Source organism: Rhinatrema bivittatum, chromosome 15 (genome assembly GCF_901001135.1).
Source record: "Rhinatrema bivittatum chromosome 15, aRhiBiv1.1, whole genome shotgun sequence".
Classification (NCBI taxonomy): domain Eukaryota; kingdom Metazoa; phylum Chordata; class Amphibia; order Gymnophiona; family Rhinatrematidae; genus Rhinatrema; species Rhinatrema bivittatum.
The window spans coordinates 29,232,890-29,247,060 of record NC_042629.1 but is presented as its reverse complement, the minus strand read 5'-3'; the positions used below and the strand labels follow the sequence as shown (position 1 = coordinate 29,247,060).

At 43.2% G+C, this 14,171-nt stretch overlaps 1 protein-coding gene across 2 annotated transcripts in view; it reads left to right on the top strand.

Annotated features, from left to right (window-relative positions):
• Nucleotides 1–14,171, top strand: part of GPR89B (G protein-coupled receptor 89B) — a 78,636-nt gene that overhangs the window by 35,307 nt on the left and 29,158 nt on the right. For both annotated transcript variants that reach the window (XM_029578243.1, XM_029578244.1), the window contains 3 exons: nt 2,494–2,614; nt 6,142–6,222; nt 11,711–11,820. In XM_029578243.1, coding sequence (XP_029434103.1) covers nt 2,494–2,614; nt 6,142–6,222; nt 11,711–11,820 — 312 coding nt within the window. The remainder of the gene's footprint in view (nt 1–2,493; nt 2,615–6,141; nt 6,223–11,710; nt 11,821–14,171) is intronic.

Genomic DNA, 14,171 nt, shown 5'->3' with positions numbered 1-14,171 from the left:
GCACGATCCTTCCTTACATACAGAAGGACGAGTGGATATGTGCCTTAGATCTAAAGGATGCATTTGCTCATATACTCATACACCCTTTCATTGGCATACTTCTTCCAAGTGAATTCTTCCCACTGCTAGTACAAAGTACTCCTGTTTGGCCTCTCGTCAACTCCGAGGATCTTTACAAAATGACTTGCAGTTTTGGCAGCTCATCGCCATCACCAGGGAATGCAAATCTTCCCGTACCTGAATGATTGGCTCAACACAGCAAAATCACGTGATGAAGTACTCATCCTCTGATCAGAGGTCTTCTACACTGCTAAGGTTTTCTGATCAACTTTGAGAAATCGAGTATGGAACCCATTCAGAGGCTCGTATTCATTGGGGCTTGGCTAAACTTGCTGCAGAAAAGAACATTCCTGCCCCTCAACCGAGCAAGCATCATGACGTCACTCATTCACAACCATCTCTCTTCTCTATGCTTGTCAGCCAGGAGGCTCCTCATAGTCCTCAGTCACATGGTAGTAGCCATCCTTGTGGTTCCTCTAACCCATCTTAATATCCACTACCTCCAGTAGAGTCTGTGTAACCAGTGGGATCAACTAACTCAACCGCTTTCATCTCCAGTGTAAACCACCGAGACTATGAAATGGGAATCACAGTGATGGCAATGTAACGAATTCTCAAGGAGCCCCTCTTTGCTCATTCTGCTGTTAAGTGGTACTGGTGATGGATGCCTCCACCAAAGGGTGGGTAGCACATACCAGGAATGTTTGAACATAGGACATCTGGACTCTTCAATAGAGCTGCCTTCAGATCAGTCTACTAGAGTTGAGAGCAATCAGATATGCTCTATCAACATTTGCACATCTTCAGGAGAAGAGCATCCTGATTCAAACTGACATCCAAGTTGCCATGTTTTACATCAACAAGCAAGGAAGAATGGGATCATGACATTTCTGCCAGGAAGTCCTTAAAATCTAGAATTGGATTGCATCTGCTGGGTGCCTCCCAACATGCTGGTAGATCAACTCTGCAGAGTGTTTCAATCATACAAGTGGTCTCTTCGGCAATCAGTAGTTGATGAACTCTTCAGCTTATGGGGTCTACCAGCAGTGGACCTATTCACATCACAACAGAACACAAAACTAAATCAGTTTTGCTCAGTTCTATCAAGCGATCAGACTAACTCAAGATACTTTCCTCCTTGATTGGGGGCAATGTCTCATGTCCACTTTTCCACCATTACTGCTTATCACAAGAACAGTGCAAAAGGTTCTTAAGGACCACATTTGTCTGATCTTCATAAGCCCAGCGTGGCCCAGACAGATCTGGTATGCATGTCTTGTACAACTTTACAGCAGTCCTCCCATATGTCTAAGAACAGCCATGTGTTGTTGACTCAAGAAGATGGGACATTGTATCATCCCAATCTTTCAGCCCTTAGTCTTACAGCTTTGATGTTGAGTGCTCGGAGATGGCTGATATTCACTTACAGAGATTGTGTACATACTAGTTTCATCTCTAAAACCTTCAATTAGAAGAAATTATGCCTTCAAATGGAATAGGTACTCCAAATGGTGTCAACAAAATGCTTTGGACCCATTTTCTTTGTGAATCTAAGTGTCTTCTGAAATATTTGCTCTAACTTTCTGACTCTGTCCTCACCATCTCTTCGGCATGTGTGCACCTAAGCACTATAGTGGCTTACCATGCTCAAGTAGATAGCAAACTGATCTCTACTCATCCACTGATATCTCATTTCATGATAGGTCTGTGGCACGTCAAGCCCAAGGTACAAAAGCTACCCGTTCCATGGGACTTGAATGTGGTCCTTTCCCAACTAATGAAACCTTCCCATGAAAGTTGGTGTTCCTCGTTGAAATGATTTCAGCTAGAAGTCGGCGAAATCCAAGCTCTCATCCACTATCCTCCATACATGCATTTCTTCCACCACAGGGTAATTCTCCCTACTCGCCCAAGTTTCTGCTGAAGATAGTCTCTGTGTTCCATATCAGTTAATCAATTGTTTTGTCTACCCATGAAGATGAAAAAGCCCTACGTAGTCTGGACTGCAAAAGGTCCTTGGTGTACTATAAGAAACAAACTCAGCCGCACTGTAAAACCTCCCAACTGTTTGTCTATTTGATCCCAATAGGCTAGGTTAGTGGTGGTCAAGCATACCTTATCTAACTGGCTGGCTAAGTTCATTCATCACTGTGTTCATTTAAAGTGCTGTGCAGGCTAATGGCAACACCTGGGCACAGGGTGTGGTTTGCAGTGATGCTTCTGCCTGGAGGGAGGAGGGCGGTTAGAAAAAGTATTAGCTGTGTGTGGGAAGTGGTTAGTGGGCTTACTAAGTGATAGCAAAAAAACAGATAAGACACACATGGAAGAGATTAGCAGGATAATCATCCATGAATAAAGTGGTGACACTTCTGCATGGGGAGAAGTTAGTGGGAATACTTATGCAGTTAACAGTAATTCTGTCTTTTGTTACAGGGATTCTGTCCATAGAGCAACTCATCAGCCGGGTGGGTGTGATTGGTGTTACCCTCATGGCATTGCTGTCTGGTTTTGGTGCTGTGAACTGTCCATATACATATATGTCCTACTTCCTGAGGTGAGTACTGAGACTCCTCTAGAAAATGAGATTTAGAAATAGGGTTTTCATTCTTCTCATGTCAAGAACAAATATGCACATCTGCCATCTTTCTCAGTCTAATCTTCTTGTATACTTCTATGTCATGTGAATGATGAGAGAGACATAATTGGCATCTCAGAAACCTGGTGGAAGGAGGATAGCCAATGGGACAGTGCTATACCAGGGAACAAATTATATCGCAATGATAGGGAGGATCAACTTGGTGGGGGGATGGCGCTTTATGTCCGGAGGGCATAAAGTCCAACAGGATAAAGATTATACAAGAGACTAAATGCACAGAATCTTTGAGTATAAATCACATGTATGTTGAATAAGAGTATATTGATAGGAGTATACTATGGTCCACCTGGCCAAAATGATGAGATGGATGGTGAAATGCTAAGAGAAATCAGGGAAGCTAACCAATTTGACAGGGCAGTAATAATGGGAGATTTCCATAACCCCAATATTGACTGCATAAATGAAACATTAAGACATACTAGAGAGGTAAAGTTATGGAACCAACCAGAGAGGGAGCTATTTTAATCTAATTCATAGTGGAATGCAGGATTTGGTGGAGCCACTTGGCATTCCCTGTACGTACCCAAATCTGTCCAGACTCCTAAACTTTCAAAAGGGAAACTTTGATAAAATGAGGAAAATAGTTAGAAAAAAAGCTGAAGCTGCAAAGGCTGAGTGAACAACAAGCATGGGCATTGTTTAGAAATACCATCTTAGAAGCACACTCCAGATGTATTCCATGTATTAAGAAAGGTGGAAGGAAGGCCAAATGATTGCCAGCATGGTTAAAAAGCGAGGTGAAAGAGGCTATTTTAGCCAGAAAATTTTCCTTTAAAAATTGGAAAATGGATCCCTCTGAAGAAAATAGGGAAAAACATAAGCATTGTTAAGTTAAATGTAAAACATTAATAAGACAGACTAAATTTTGAAATTAATTTGGTCATAGAGGCAAAAAAAAAAATAAAAACGCTTTAAAATATATCCAAAACAGGAAACCTGTGAGAGAGTTGGTTGGACTGTTAGAAGATAGAGGGGTTAAAGGGGCTCTTAAGGAAGATAAGGCCATTACAGAAAGACTAAATGAATTCTTTGCTTCCATATTTACTAAGGATGTTGGGGAGATACCGGTGCTGGAGACAGTTTGAATTAAACCAAATTACGGTGAATCTGGAAGATGTAGTAGGACAGATTGAGAAACTGAAGAGTAGTAAATCACCTGGACTGGATCGTATAGACCCCAAGGTTCTGAAAGAATTCAAAAATGAAAATTTTCAGATCTATTAGTAAAAATGTGTTACCTATCATTAAAATTATCCATTGTACCTGAAGACTGGAGGGTGGCCAATGTAATCCCAGTATTTAAAAAGGGCTCCGGGGTTGATCCAGGAAACTATAGACCGGTGAGCCTGACTTCAGTGCCGGGAAAAATAATGGAATCTAAAGAATAAAATCACAGCACATATAGAAAGACATGGCTTAATGGAACACGGCCAGCATGGATTTACCCAAGGGAAGTCTTGCCTTGCAAATCTACATTTTTTTTTTGTGTGAAGGGGTTAGTAAACGTGGATAAAGTTGAACTGGTAGATGTAGTGTATTTGAATTTTCAGAAGGTGTTTGACAAAGTCCCTCATGAGAGACTTCTAAGAAAACTACAAAGTCATGAATAGGGTAGGAGGTGATGTCCTTTCATGGATTGCAAACTGGTTAAAAGTCGGGAACAGAGAGAGTAGGATTAAGTGGTCTGTTTTCTTGTGGAAAATGTAAACATTGGAGTGTCTCAAGGAACTGTACTTGGACCAGTGCTTTTTAATATAATTATAAATGATCTAGAAAATAAGACAAGTGAGGTGATCAGATTTGCAGATGAAACAAAATTATTCTGAGTAGTTACATTACAAGCAGATTGTGATAAACTGTAGGAGGACTTTGTGAGACTGGAAGACTGGGCATCCAAATGGCAGATAAAATTTAATTGTGGACAAGTGTAAAATGATGCATATAGGAAAAATAACCTATGCTGTAGTTACTTGATGTTAGGTTCCATAATAGGAGTTATCACCCAGGAAAAATATCTAGGCGTCATAGTGGATAATACATTGAAATTGTTGGCTCAGTGTGCTGTGGCAGTCAAAAAAAGCAAACAATGTTAGGAATTATTAGGAAAGGAATGGGTGAATAAAATGGAAAATGTCATAATGCCTCTGTCGCTCCATGGCAAGATCATTCTGATCATTGCATCTCAAAAAAGATATAGTTGCACTGGAGAAGGTACAGAGAAGGGCAACCAAAATGATAAAGGGGTTGGAATAGCTCCCCTATGCGGAAAGGCTGAAGAGGTTAGGACTTTTCAGCTTGGAGAACAGACAGCTGAGGTGGGATATGATAGAGGTCTTTACAATCATGAGAGGTCTAGAACGGGTAGATGTGAATCAGTTATTTACTCTTTCAGATAATACAAGGACTAGGGGGCACTCCATGAAGATAGCAAATTTAAAACAAATTAGAGAACATTCTTTTTCACTCAATGCACAATAAAGCTCTGGAATTTGTTGCCAGAGGATGTGGTTAGTGCAGTTAGTGTAGCTGAGTTTAAAAAAGATTTGGATAAGTTCCTGGAGGAGAAGTCCATAAATTGCTATCAATCAAGTTGACTTAGGGCATTGATGGTGAATTCCAGTCCTCAAGTGCCACAAACAGGCCAGGTTTTTAGGATATCCACAATGAATAAGCATGAGCCCATCCCTAAGAGAGAGCAGGGGGTTGGTGATCTCTTGGATAGCTCTGCCCTTTTCTCGGGGGGGGGGGGGGGGGGGGGGGTGATAGCTGGTGGTTCCGGTTCTCTCCTCCCCTCTGGGTCTCTGTCACCGGCCTGGGTTCAGCCTTCTTCACAGAAGCAGGGAAATATTTCAATTTTTCAGTTTTTCTTTCCCTTCTTCGAGTGTCCCTTTAATTGCTTTGTGTTAAAAATAAAAAAATGCGGGGGACGGAGCAGCTTTAGCTTGTGCTCCAGTGGCTGAGTTCAGTTTTGCTGCCGGGAGGCAGCTCCAGGTGAGCAGGGCTGAATTGCCGTGTGTTGAGGCCACCGGGAAGGCTAGTTCAGCACCTGGACAGCGCCACCTGCAGTTCTAGCAGGCAGGGTTTATTTTTAGGCCACTTTGTTGGCATGCTGCCTCCTGTGCAATGCAGAAATGTTTGCCTCGGCTGAAGGCGCTCTCATCTCGATTCAGCGGGGAATGTGTCACTGGTGGGGCAGGGACCTCCGCTTCCTTCCCGTGTGGCAGTAGAAGCCCGTTTTCGGCGGGACAGGTTTTGGAGGCCCTGGGAGGTTCTGAGGAACCAACGGCCATTTTGTGAACATGTGCTGGGAGCCAGGCTGCTGTTTCAGGACCTCGGGACTTCTCTCCCATGAAATTGTCAGTAAATCCTATATAGATATAGCTCACAACCTTTGAATAAAGCTGCTGGTGTGTGTTACTTTCCAGGAATGTGACGGATGCAGATATCCTGTCGCTGGAGCGAAGACTTCTGCAGACGATGGACATGATCATCAGCAAGAAGAAAAGGTGAAATCTGAAAACCCAGGAACCTGTCATCACTGCTTCTGGCCAGTAGCAAATAGTTAGAATCTGTTTGAATTGGGCTTGAGCTCATTCCTGGCTGTTAGCTGTGTGGAGGCCTGTGTAGTTGTGTATATCTGTGCATGCCTGTGTAGATCATTTGTTTTACAGAAGTATTTATTCATGGGCATCATAGTATGTAGGCATATGTTACTCCTGGGGGAATTCTGCACACACAAATTTAAAATTCTGCATAATCTATATTGGTCAAAATAACACACTATATATCGCAGTCTGAATAATGTATAATGTATTAGAAAAAAATTATTACTGGGTGGGCCCTTAGTGCTGTGGCGTGATTGGCACCACCTAGTGGGCGAGCCCACTACGTCCATACCAACAGCTGACTGACGCGCCCTGCAGTGAGACAGGCTGGAGTTTCATCTACACCTGCTGCCTCCTCCATAAGTTGAGCCCTTGGGTTCTGGCAGCCGGCAGCTGGGTCCCTAGGGTGGTCATGCAGACAAGTCCAGAGACAGACCGAGGTTAAGATTGATGGCAGACAAGAGATAGCGGAGACATGCCAGAGGTCGGAACAGGCAGCAGACAAGGCGTTGTCGGATCCAAGGCAGAAGGTCAGGTCCAGGTACAATCAAGGAAGTTCAAGGTACAGAGCAGAGGTCAGCATCCAGAAGGTAAAGCCAAGAGACAAACAAGGAGAGTCGGGACAGGACAAAGCAAGGCTAGAGTAGGTGGGAACACAGGAACAAGGTAATATGCACTGAGGATTCAAGGCACAGCAGGAGACCTTTTGCTGAGGCTTCTGGAGTTCTTCTTGAAGGAGCCTTAAGAAGAGGGAAGCAAGTGGCATCAGAGGGCACCGTGTTTGTTTTCTCAGCGCGGACCCTTTAAGATCAAGAACGTTAGGCGCATGTAACTATAGGAAGACTGGAGAGGTGATAGCAAGGCAGTTTGCGAGCCTCTTAGAGCGACTTTCGTAGTTAAAAGCAGTATCCTGACCGCAAGAGGCCTCTGGTGGTATCAGGGGTGAGTGAGGCGGCTCACGGGGTCATCTTGCGAGCTGCCAATCATAATAGGTGCATGGTTTTACATAATTTGAGCAAAATTCTTCTAGAATTACATTGTAAGGATGACCCTTCCACCCTTTCTCCTATCTCCACTGGCCAGACCTCTTTCACCTCCCTCTGTCCCCCAACTCCTTTGAATCCACTATCTCTTCACTCCCCCTCCAGGCTCAGCCATTTGCTCTATCTCCACCCCCAGCCATCCACTCCCAGAGTTTGACTTCTCATTCAGGCTCCTCTGTCCCTTTCACACACAAACACACCCACCCCTCACACAGGCTCCCTCTCTCTTGCACATACACCCCTCCTCATGCAGGCTCCCTTTGTGTGCTTGTACACACACACACTCTCACACACACACTCTCACACACACACTCTCACACACACACTCTCACACACACACTCTCACACACACACTCACACACACACACACACACACACACACACACACACACCCTCACACAGGCTTCCTCTGTACCTCTTGTACACACACCTTCACACAGTCTCTCTCGCTCTGCTGCATACACACAAACCCTTACATAAGTTCCCGCTCTCTGCTGCACACACACAAATCTTCACACAGGCTCCCTCTCTTGCACAAGCACACTTACTCACCCTCTTACAGATTGTGTGTATTCAGTGTCTACCTTCAGGATAGGCAGTGACTTGCACGTTAGCATAAAGAAGGGGGCTAAACCACAATCCTGTATTAAGTTGGCTAATGGCAATAAAAATATATTATAGAGCAAAGGCGCAAGGGCAGAGCCCTGTGGTATTCCACCATATAGTAGCTTTGGGGTTCCCGTTTATAAGACCTTATGAACCTGGAAGAACTGGTCTACAAGATTGGTACCACTGAGACTTTCCGGATGTGATTAAAATCGTTTCTTAATTAAATGATCAATAAGCAGTTGTTGATTGGTATCGAAGGCTGCACTCATATCGATAGCTTGTCTACGTTCTTCCCACTATCTGTTCTTCATCTAATATCCTTACCTAGAGCAATCAAAGCAGTCTTAGTGCTATGATTTCTCCTGCACCCAGACTGGCTTGTAATCACTCATAAGGGAATGGTCCAAGAACATCTTTTTTTTTTTTTTTTTCCGATTATGCATGAATTCTGGCTTATTTCAGAAATACTGGGAGAATATCGAGCAAGAGCATAAGTAAGAGTTCACCATGAAAGAAAGAAACTTTGATAAACCTAACTCTGTTTTCTTAACTAGGAACAAATGCAGATTATTTAGATTTTTATATTTCACTTTTTGGCACTTCGAAGTGTACATCAAAGCAGATTACATTCAGGTACTGTAGGTATTTCCCCATCTCCACGGGGCTTACAATCTAATTCTGTACCTGAGGCAACAGAGGGTAAAGTGACTTGCCCGAGGTCACAAGGAGCGACAGTGGAGCCCTGGGTCTTAGCCAGCTGCTCTAACTACTAGGGAAATGGGAGGGCACATGGTACCCAAAAAGAGATCCATACCCATAGAGGAAGTCAAATTGAAAGAAGAAAGTCTATTTATATTCCACTTTCAAAACGTATTCCGTTCAGATACTGTAGCTGTATGTATTTCTGACATCTTCATCTTCGGCCTCTCCTTTTCCGTCTAGAATTTGTTTTATTATTTCATTAGGCCTTCTTCTTAAAGCGAGGCTCGGGTGTGAGTGACTGTGTGCCCTGGGTATCTCTGAAGGGCAGGGGCACTTGGAGCCAGCAAGGAAGTACTCCTGGTAGAACGACTGGGAGCTGGAGAAAAAAAAATTCCTCTTGGTCTGGCACATCAGTGATATCCCTTAAGGAGGGTCTCCAGGGTGGTTTGGGGGAGAGTCCAGAGGAAGGGAAGATTTCTGAATATTCCTCTGAAATCCATCTGTTTTGAAAGGATGAGTTGCCTTCTCTGATTGTCAGTGCCTTGGAAGCGTTGGGCATAATGGAGGATCAGAGTTGGTGGGAGCAAGTCTGCAGGGGATCTTATCATGGTAGGCCTGAGGAAACCTACAAGAGCTTTTGCTCTGCATTAGGCGATCAAGGAGTTGGTTGCTGTGGAATGGGCCTCTCTGGATGCGAGCTTGCGAGTTGGAAAGGTGATGGGAAGGATCTACCTATTGAACACAGAAAAGGAGGAGAAGCAGAAGGCCTTACAGGTGGACTCACCAGTGTGTGCAGTCACTATGAAGACCACTATCCCCATAGAATGGGATATAGTGCTAAAGGATGCTCAGGATCACTGTTCAAGCAATCCTTTGAGGTCTTTGGATGTCCCTGCAGGTTGCTGTCTGTAGTGGCTATGTGGCCCAAGAGTACCTCAGATGGACTCAACAGCTTCAGGATGGGTGCTCTTGCAGCTGATACAGACCTGGAGGAGTCAGTGCAATTAGAAAAAGGCAAGGCCTTCCTGGTGGACACATCTTATGATCTTATTTGGGTGCCTGCATGGAGTATGGCACAGTAGTGGCTGCTCACCTCTTGCGCTGTTTGAAGAACTGGGTGACTGACTTGGCTTTCAAACCGTGTTTTGCTAAACTCCCGTGAAAGGGAAAGGGCCTCTTTGGAAAGGATTTAGAGAAGTTAGTCAAGGACTTGTGGAAGTCTAAAGCTCCCAAACTACCAGAATATAAACCTAAGGGTTTCTCCAGTACTTCTCTGGCTAGGAGTTGCTTCGGGAAGTTTAAATGTTAACACCCTGGGAAAGCTTTTGTGCCTCAGCAAAACCAATGCGAATGCAGGTAGTGCCAGCTGCTCCTCTAGTTCCCAGTGAGGGCCCTCTCTCTCCAGAAGTTCAAATAGATGATTGTTTAACTTTGTTTTACCGGAGGTGGGTCCAGATTATGTCAGACCAGTGGGTTCTGCATGTCGTGAGAGATGGTTATGCCATACTAGCTGTGGCAATCTGGGAGACCAGAATTATTCCTACCCTTCAGGTATTAAGGACTTGAACACACCCAAGGAAGCCATTATTGGCCCAAAGGGAGACTTATCCTTCATAGCACATCCTGTTTTAACCCTGAGTTAGCAAACCCTGAATCCCTGGGCTGGATCTGTAAGTGTTATTTTGAATCCAAAACCCTTTTTTGCTTTGAAAGGAAGTTTTCCTTTATCCTTTGTTTCTCCTGCATAATGTAAGCCAGGATCTTAGTATGTTTGCTATAAGCTCCTTTGATTAAAACTCCATTGTGAACTCTGATTACTGTGCCTGAGCTTGAGTTTAAAACTTAAGACACGGTATTGCATTGCTACCTATGTCCTGGTCAGGTCCTGATACATCTTGAAATTGAAGCAGTTCAAGTCATTGAGGGTGCCTCATTTCCAGATGGAAACTCTGAGGTCCATCTGATGGTGGTGAGTCAGGAAAATGTTTAAATGTCCCTGTATTTAACTGGGGCCTATCTTCGTATCCCTATTGGAGATGATGATTGGAAGTTCTGCACTTTGAGATCCTTGGAGGATATTTCCAGTTCTGGGCATTACCCTGAGGCTTGGCTACAGCACCAAGAACCTTCTCAAATGTGATGGTGGTGGTGGTGGCAGTAGCTTTGTGCTAAGGGGGAATTTTGGTGCATCCATATCTAACAATTGGCTGATCTGGATAAGGGCACTGGTGTCTCTCTGTCTATAGGGATCTAAATAAATAAAATTTTGTGTTTTCTGTGTAAGTCCATTGTTATAGGTTACAGTTAAAGGCATCTAGTTAGCAAATCTCAAGGTTGGGGGAATCACTACTGGTGGTCTCCCTTTATAGCCCCTGGTTAAGGGCTATATGAGAGATCTATGTTAGCTTGTTATAGAAAATAGTACAGCACAGGACCTTCTGTAGGGTGACTTTGGCACACTAGTTGTTTTCTGCCTGCATCTGCTGGTAGGGAAGCATAACCCATTTATCTAGACTGCTCTGGCAGGATTCAAGGAAAGGAAATTAGCAGGTAAGACTAAATTTCTCCTTTCCAGGGATATGCATTCACATTCATGGCTGCTGTTGGGGAAGGTGTAAGTGCACATGTGCCATTTCATTCTTTCCCCTTGAAAGGAAGGTTGTGTGCTCGCAGCTTCTTATGCTTGCTCTTGGGAAGAGGTTTATATTCTCCTGGTTTTTTAAAGATAGGTTGAGACTATTTTGAAAGTTTTTGTATATTTTGCTGCAGGAAAGCTGTATTAATAAATTCACTGGTACTTAAAGAAACTATTTTCATCAAGAGAATAGTGCAAGACCTGTAACTATAGAACCACAGAACTCTGGGACATGGTGCAGGAGGGTGAGGGGCATTCTGCTCTGGGATTGTTGTGATAGGCAGTATCACAATAGTCAGTAGGAGCAACATAAATCCAGCTGGTCTTACTGTAGTCTGTGTGTGCCTCTTTACCTGCTCACTTCTTTTACTCTCCATCTTCCTTCTTTTTTCTTCCTCAGAATGGCGATGATCAGAAGAACAATGTTTCAGAAAGGGGAAGTTCACAGTAAGCCAACAGGATTCTGGGGAATGATAAAGAGCGTAACCACTTCTTCCCCAGGAAGTGAAAGTATCCTTTGCCAGTACAGGTGGAAATGGGACCATGCAGAGTTGGAGGAGGGAAGCGACAGATGAGACTTGGGATTTATTAGCTTCTTACTGCAGAAAAGTTTGGTTAAAAAGAAAGGGGGGTGGAGGGAGACATGGGCCATGGGGCCTTTGCTTCCTTACTTGTAGAGCATTACCAGATGGAAAAAATGGCTAGGAGAAGGGTCTGAATGCATTCCTGGAAGACAATGACATAAATGGATATTAGAGTGTGAGTAGAGGCCAAGTGGCTTCTCACTTTTATAGATCTACAGGGAGCACTTAGATGAACTCTGATTTTTATCTGGTGTCTTTTGGGACTACTATTGGAAAGAGTGTGCTAGGCTAGATCGACCATTAATGAGATCCAGCTTAGCCATTATTATGTTCTTATGAGCTCTGGATGCCCTCTGTTCTTTACCCATAGGGGAATGTTACATTGTAAGGGGAAAGAAGGAAGAGCCGATAGAAGACTCAGCTCTAGGACATATTTATTATTTATTTATTTGCTTTTTTTATACCGACATTCAATTCAAAATATCACACCGGTTTACATTGAAACAAATTGTCAACAAATATTATTGAAGACCTAATACAGTATAACAGTTGAAAAACAGCGTGTGGAATAAGGGAAAAAAAAAAACAAAAAACAAGAAATAGTTAAGATGAGCTTCGGTCTTGAGGACAGAATTATCTACAAAACCTATATCTGTTCACCTGCCAAATAGGGATGGCAGACCACCCACTCAAGTGGAGGAACTTGATGGAGAACTGGTTGAAGACAGAGAAATCGTGGCAGTGAAACAGGTGGTGTTGCTAGTGTGAGATTTTAACTTACTGGATGTAGATACTATTGGAAACTCTTGTAAAAGTAGAGAGAACCTGGACTCCTTTCAAGGGGATCTCCTCAGTCAATGGTAATAGAGTCTAAAAGGAAAGGAACTTAATATCGCTAATGTCTGCACAAGTGCTCACCTAAGTACCAGTGATCATCAGATGGTATGGTTTGACATAATGGCCAAGACAGAAGCCATACAAAGCTCAAGTTCTGAATTTCAAAACTACTGGAGAAATAGGCAAGTAACTTAAGGAGGCTCTGGAAGATTGAGAGGAGTAGATGAAGTAGAAGAATAGTGGTCTAAGCTAATAGGAGCTATACTAAGAGCAACAAATCTTTGTTAAGAAAGTTAATAGATCTTTAGAGACTGGAGTGGTCTCAGGTAACTGAAGTAAATCAGATGTTGTCCCTCTTCTTCTGACCTCAGTGGTGGGAAAATTAATAGAGACTTGAATGAAAGAAAGGATTGTGGAGTAAGGTGATGGGGCTGGATAGGATACATCTGAAGGGAATTTAGAGATGTTCTGGCAACAACTCTGGCTGACCTTTTCAATGCTTCTTTAGAATCAAGAGCAGTTCTGAAGGACCGGAGATGAGCCAGTGTGGTTCCATTTCATAAAAGTTGGAGGTACAGAGGAGGCTGGGATCTACAGGCCAGGTAGTCTGATCTCTGTGGTGACAAATTAATGGAAGCCGAGGGTAGTGTAGTTTCTGGAATCTAGTGGATTGCAAGATCTGAGGCAGCATGGTTTTTCCAGAGGTAGATCTTGTCAGACAAATATGATCAGTTTCTTTGATTGGATGACAAGAAAGTTGGGTTAAGGGAGAGCACCAGATGTGTATTTGGATTTCAGTAAGGCCTTTAACATGATTCTACATAGGCGATATAAATAAATTGAGCACCCTTGGTATGGAGTGACTGGAGTGACTGACTGGGTTAGAAACTGGTTGAGTGGGAGGCAACAAAGGGTAGTGGTAAATGGAGTTCACTCTGAGGTGGGGGACGTTTATTTAAAATATTTCTAGTCCATTTATAGCAAATATATCATTCTAAGCGGATTACAATATGAAACATAACACAACATTGTAATACACAGTGTGTCTCAAATATTGCTCCTTGGACCAGTTCTTTTTATGAGCGACATTGTGGAAGGATTGTTGAGAGAGGTTTGTTTTTTTTTTTTCAAATGATACCAAAATCTGCAACAGGGTAGACAGCCAGGAAGGTGTAGAAAATGAGGACGTATCGAGAGAAGCTTGAGGAATGGTCTAGGTTCTGGTAGCTAATTAATGCTAAAAGTTGCAAAGTAATGCATTTTAGAATGCAAAAACCCAAGGGAGAAGTACAGTATTAGGGGTTAAATTCTTCTAATCGTGATAGAAGAGTGAGATCTGAAGATCATATCTAATCTCAAGGTGGCCAAACAGGTGGATAAAGCAATGGCAAATGCCTATGGCTCTGCATATGGATTGTGCTCTCAGTTTTGGGCAGTGGT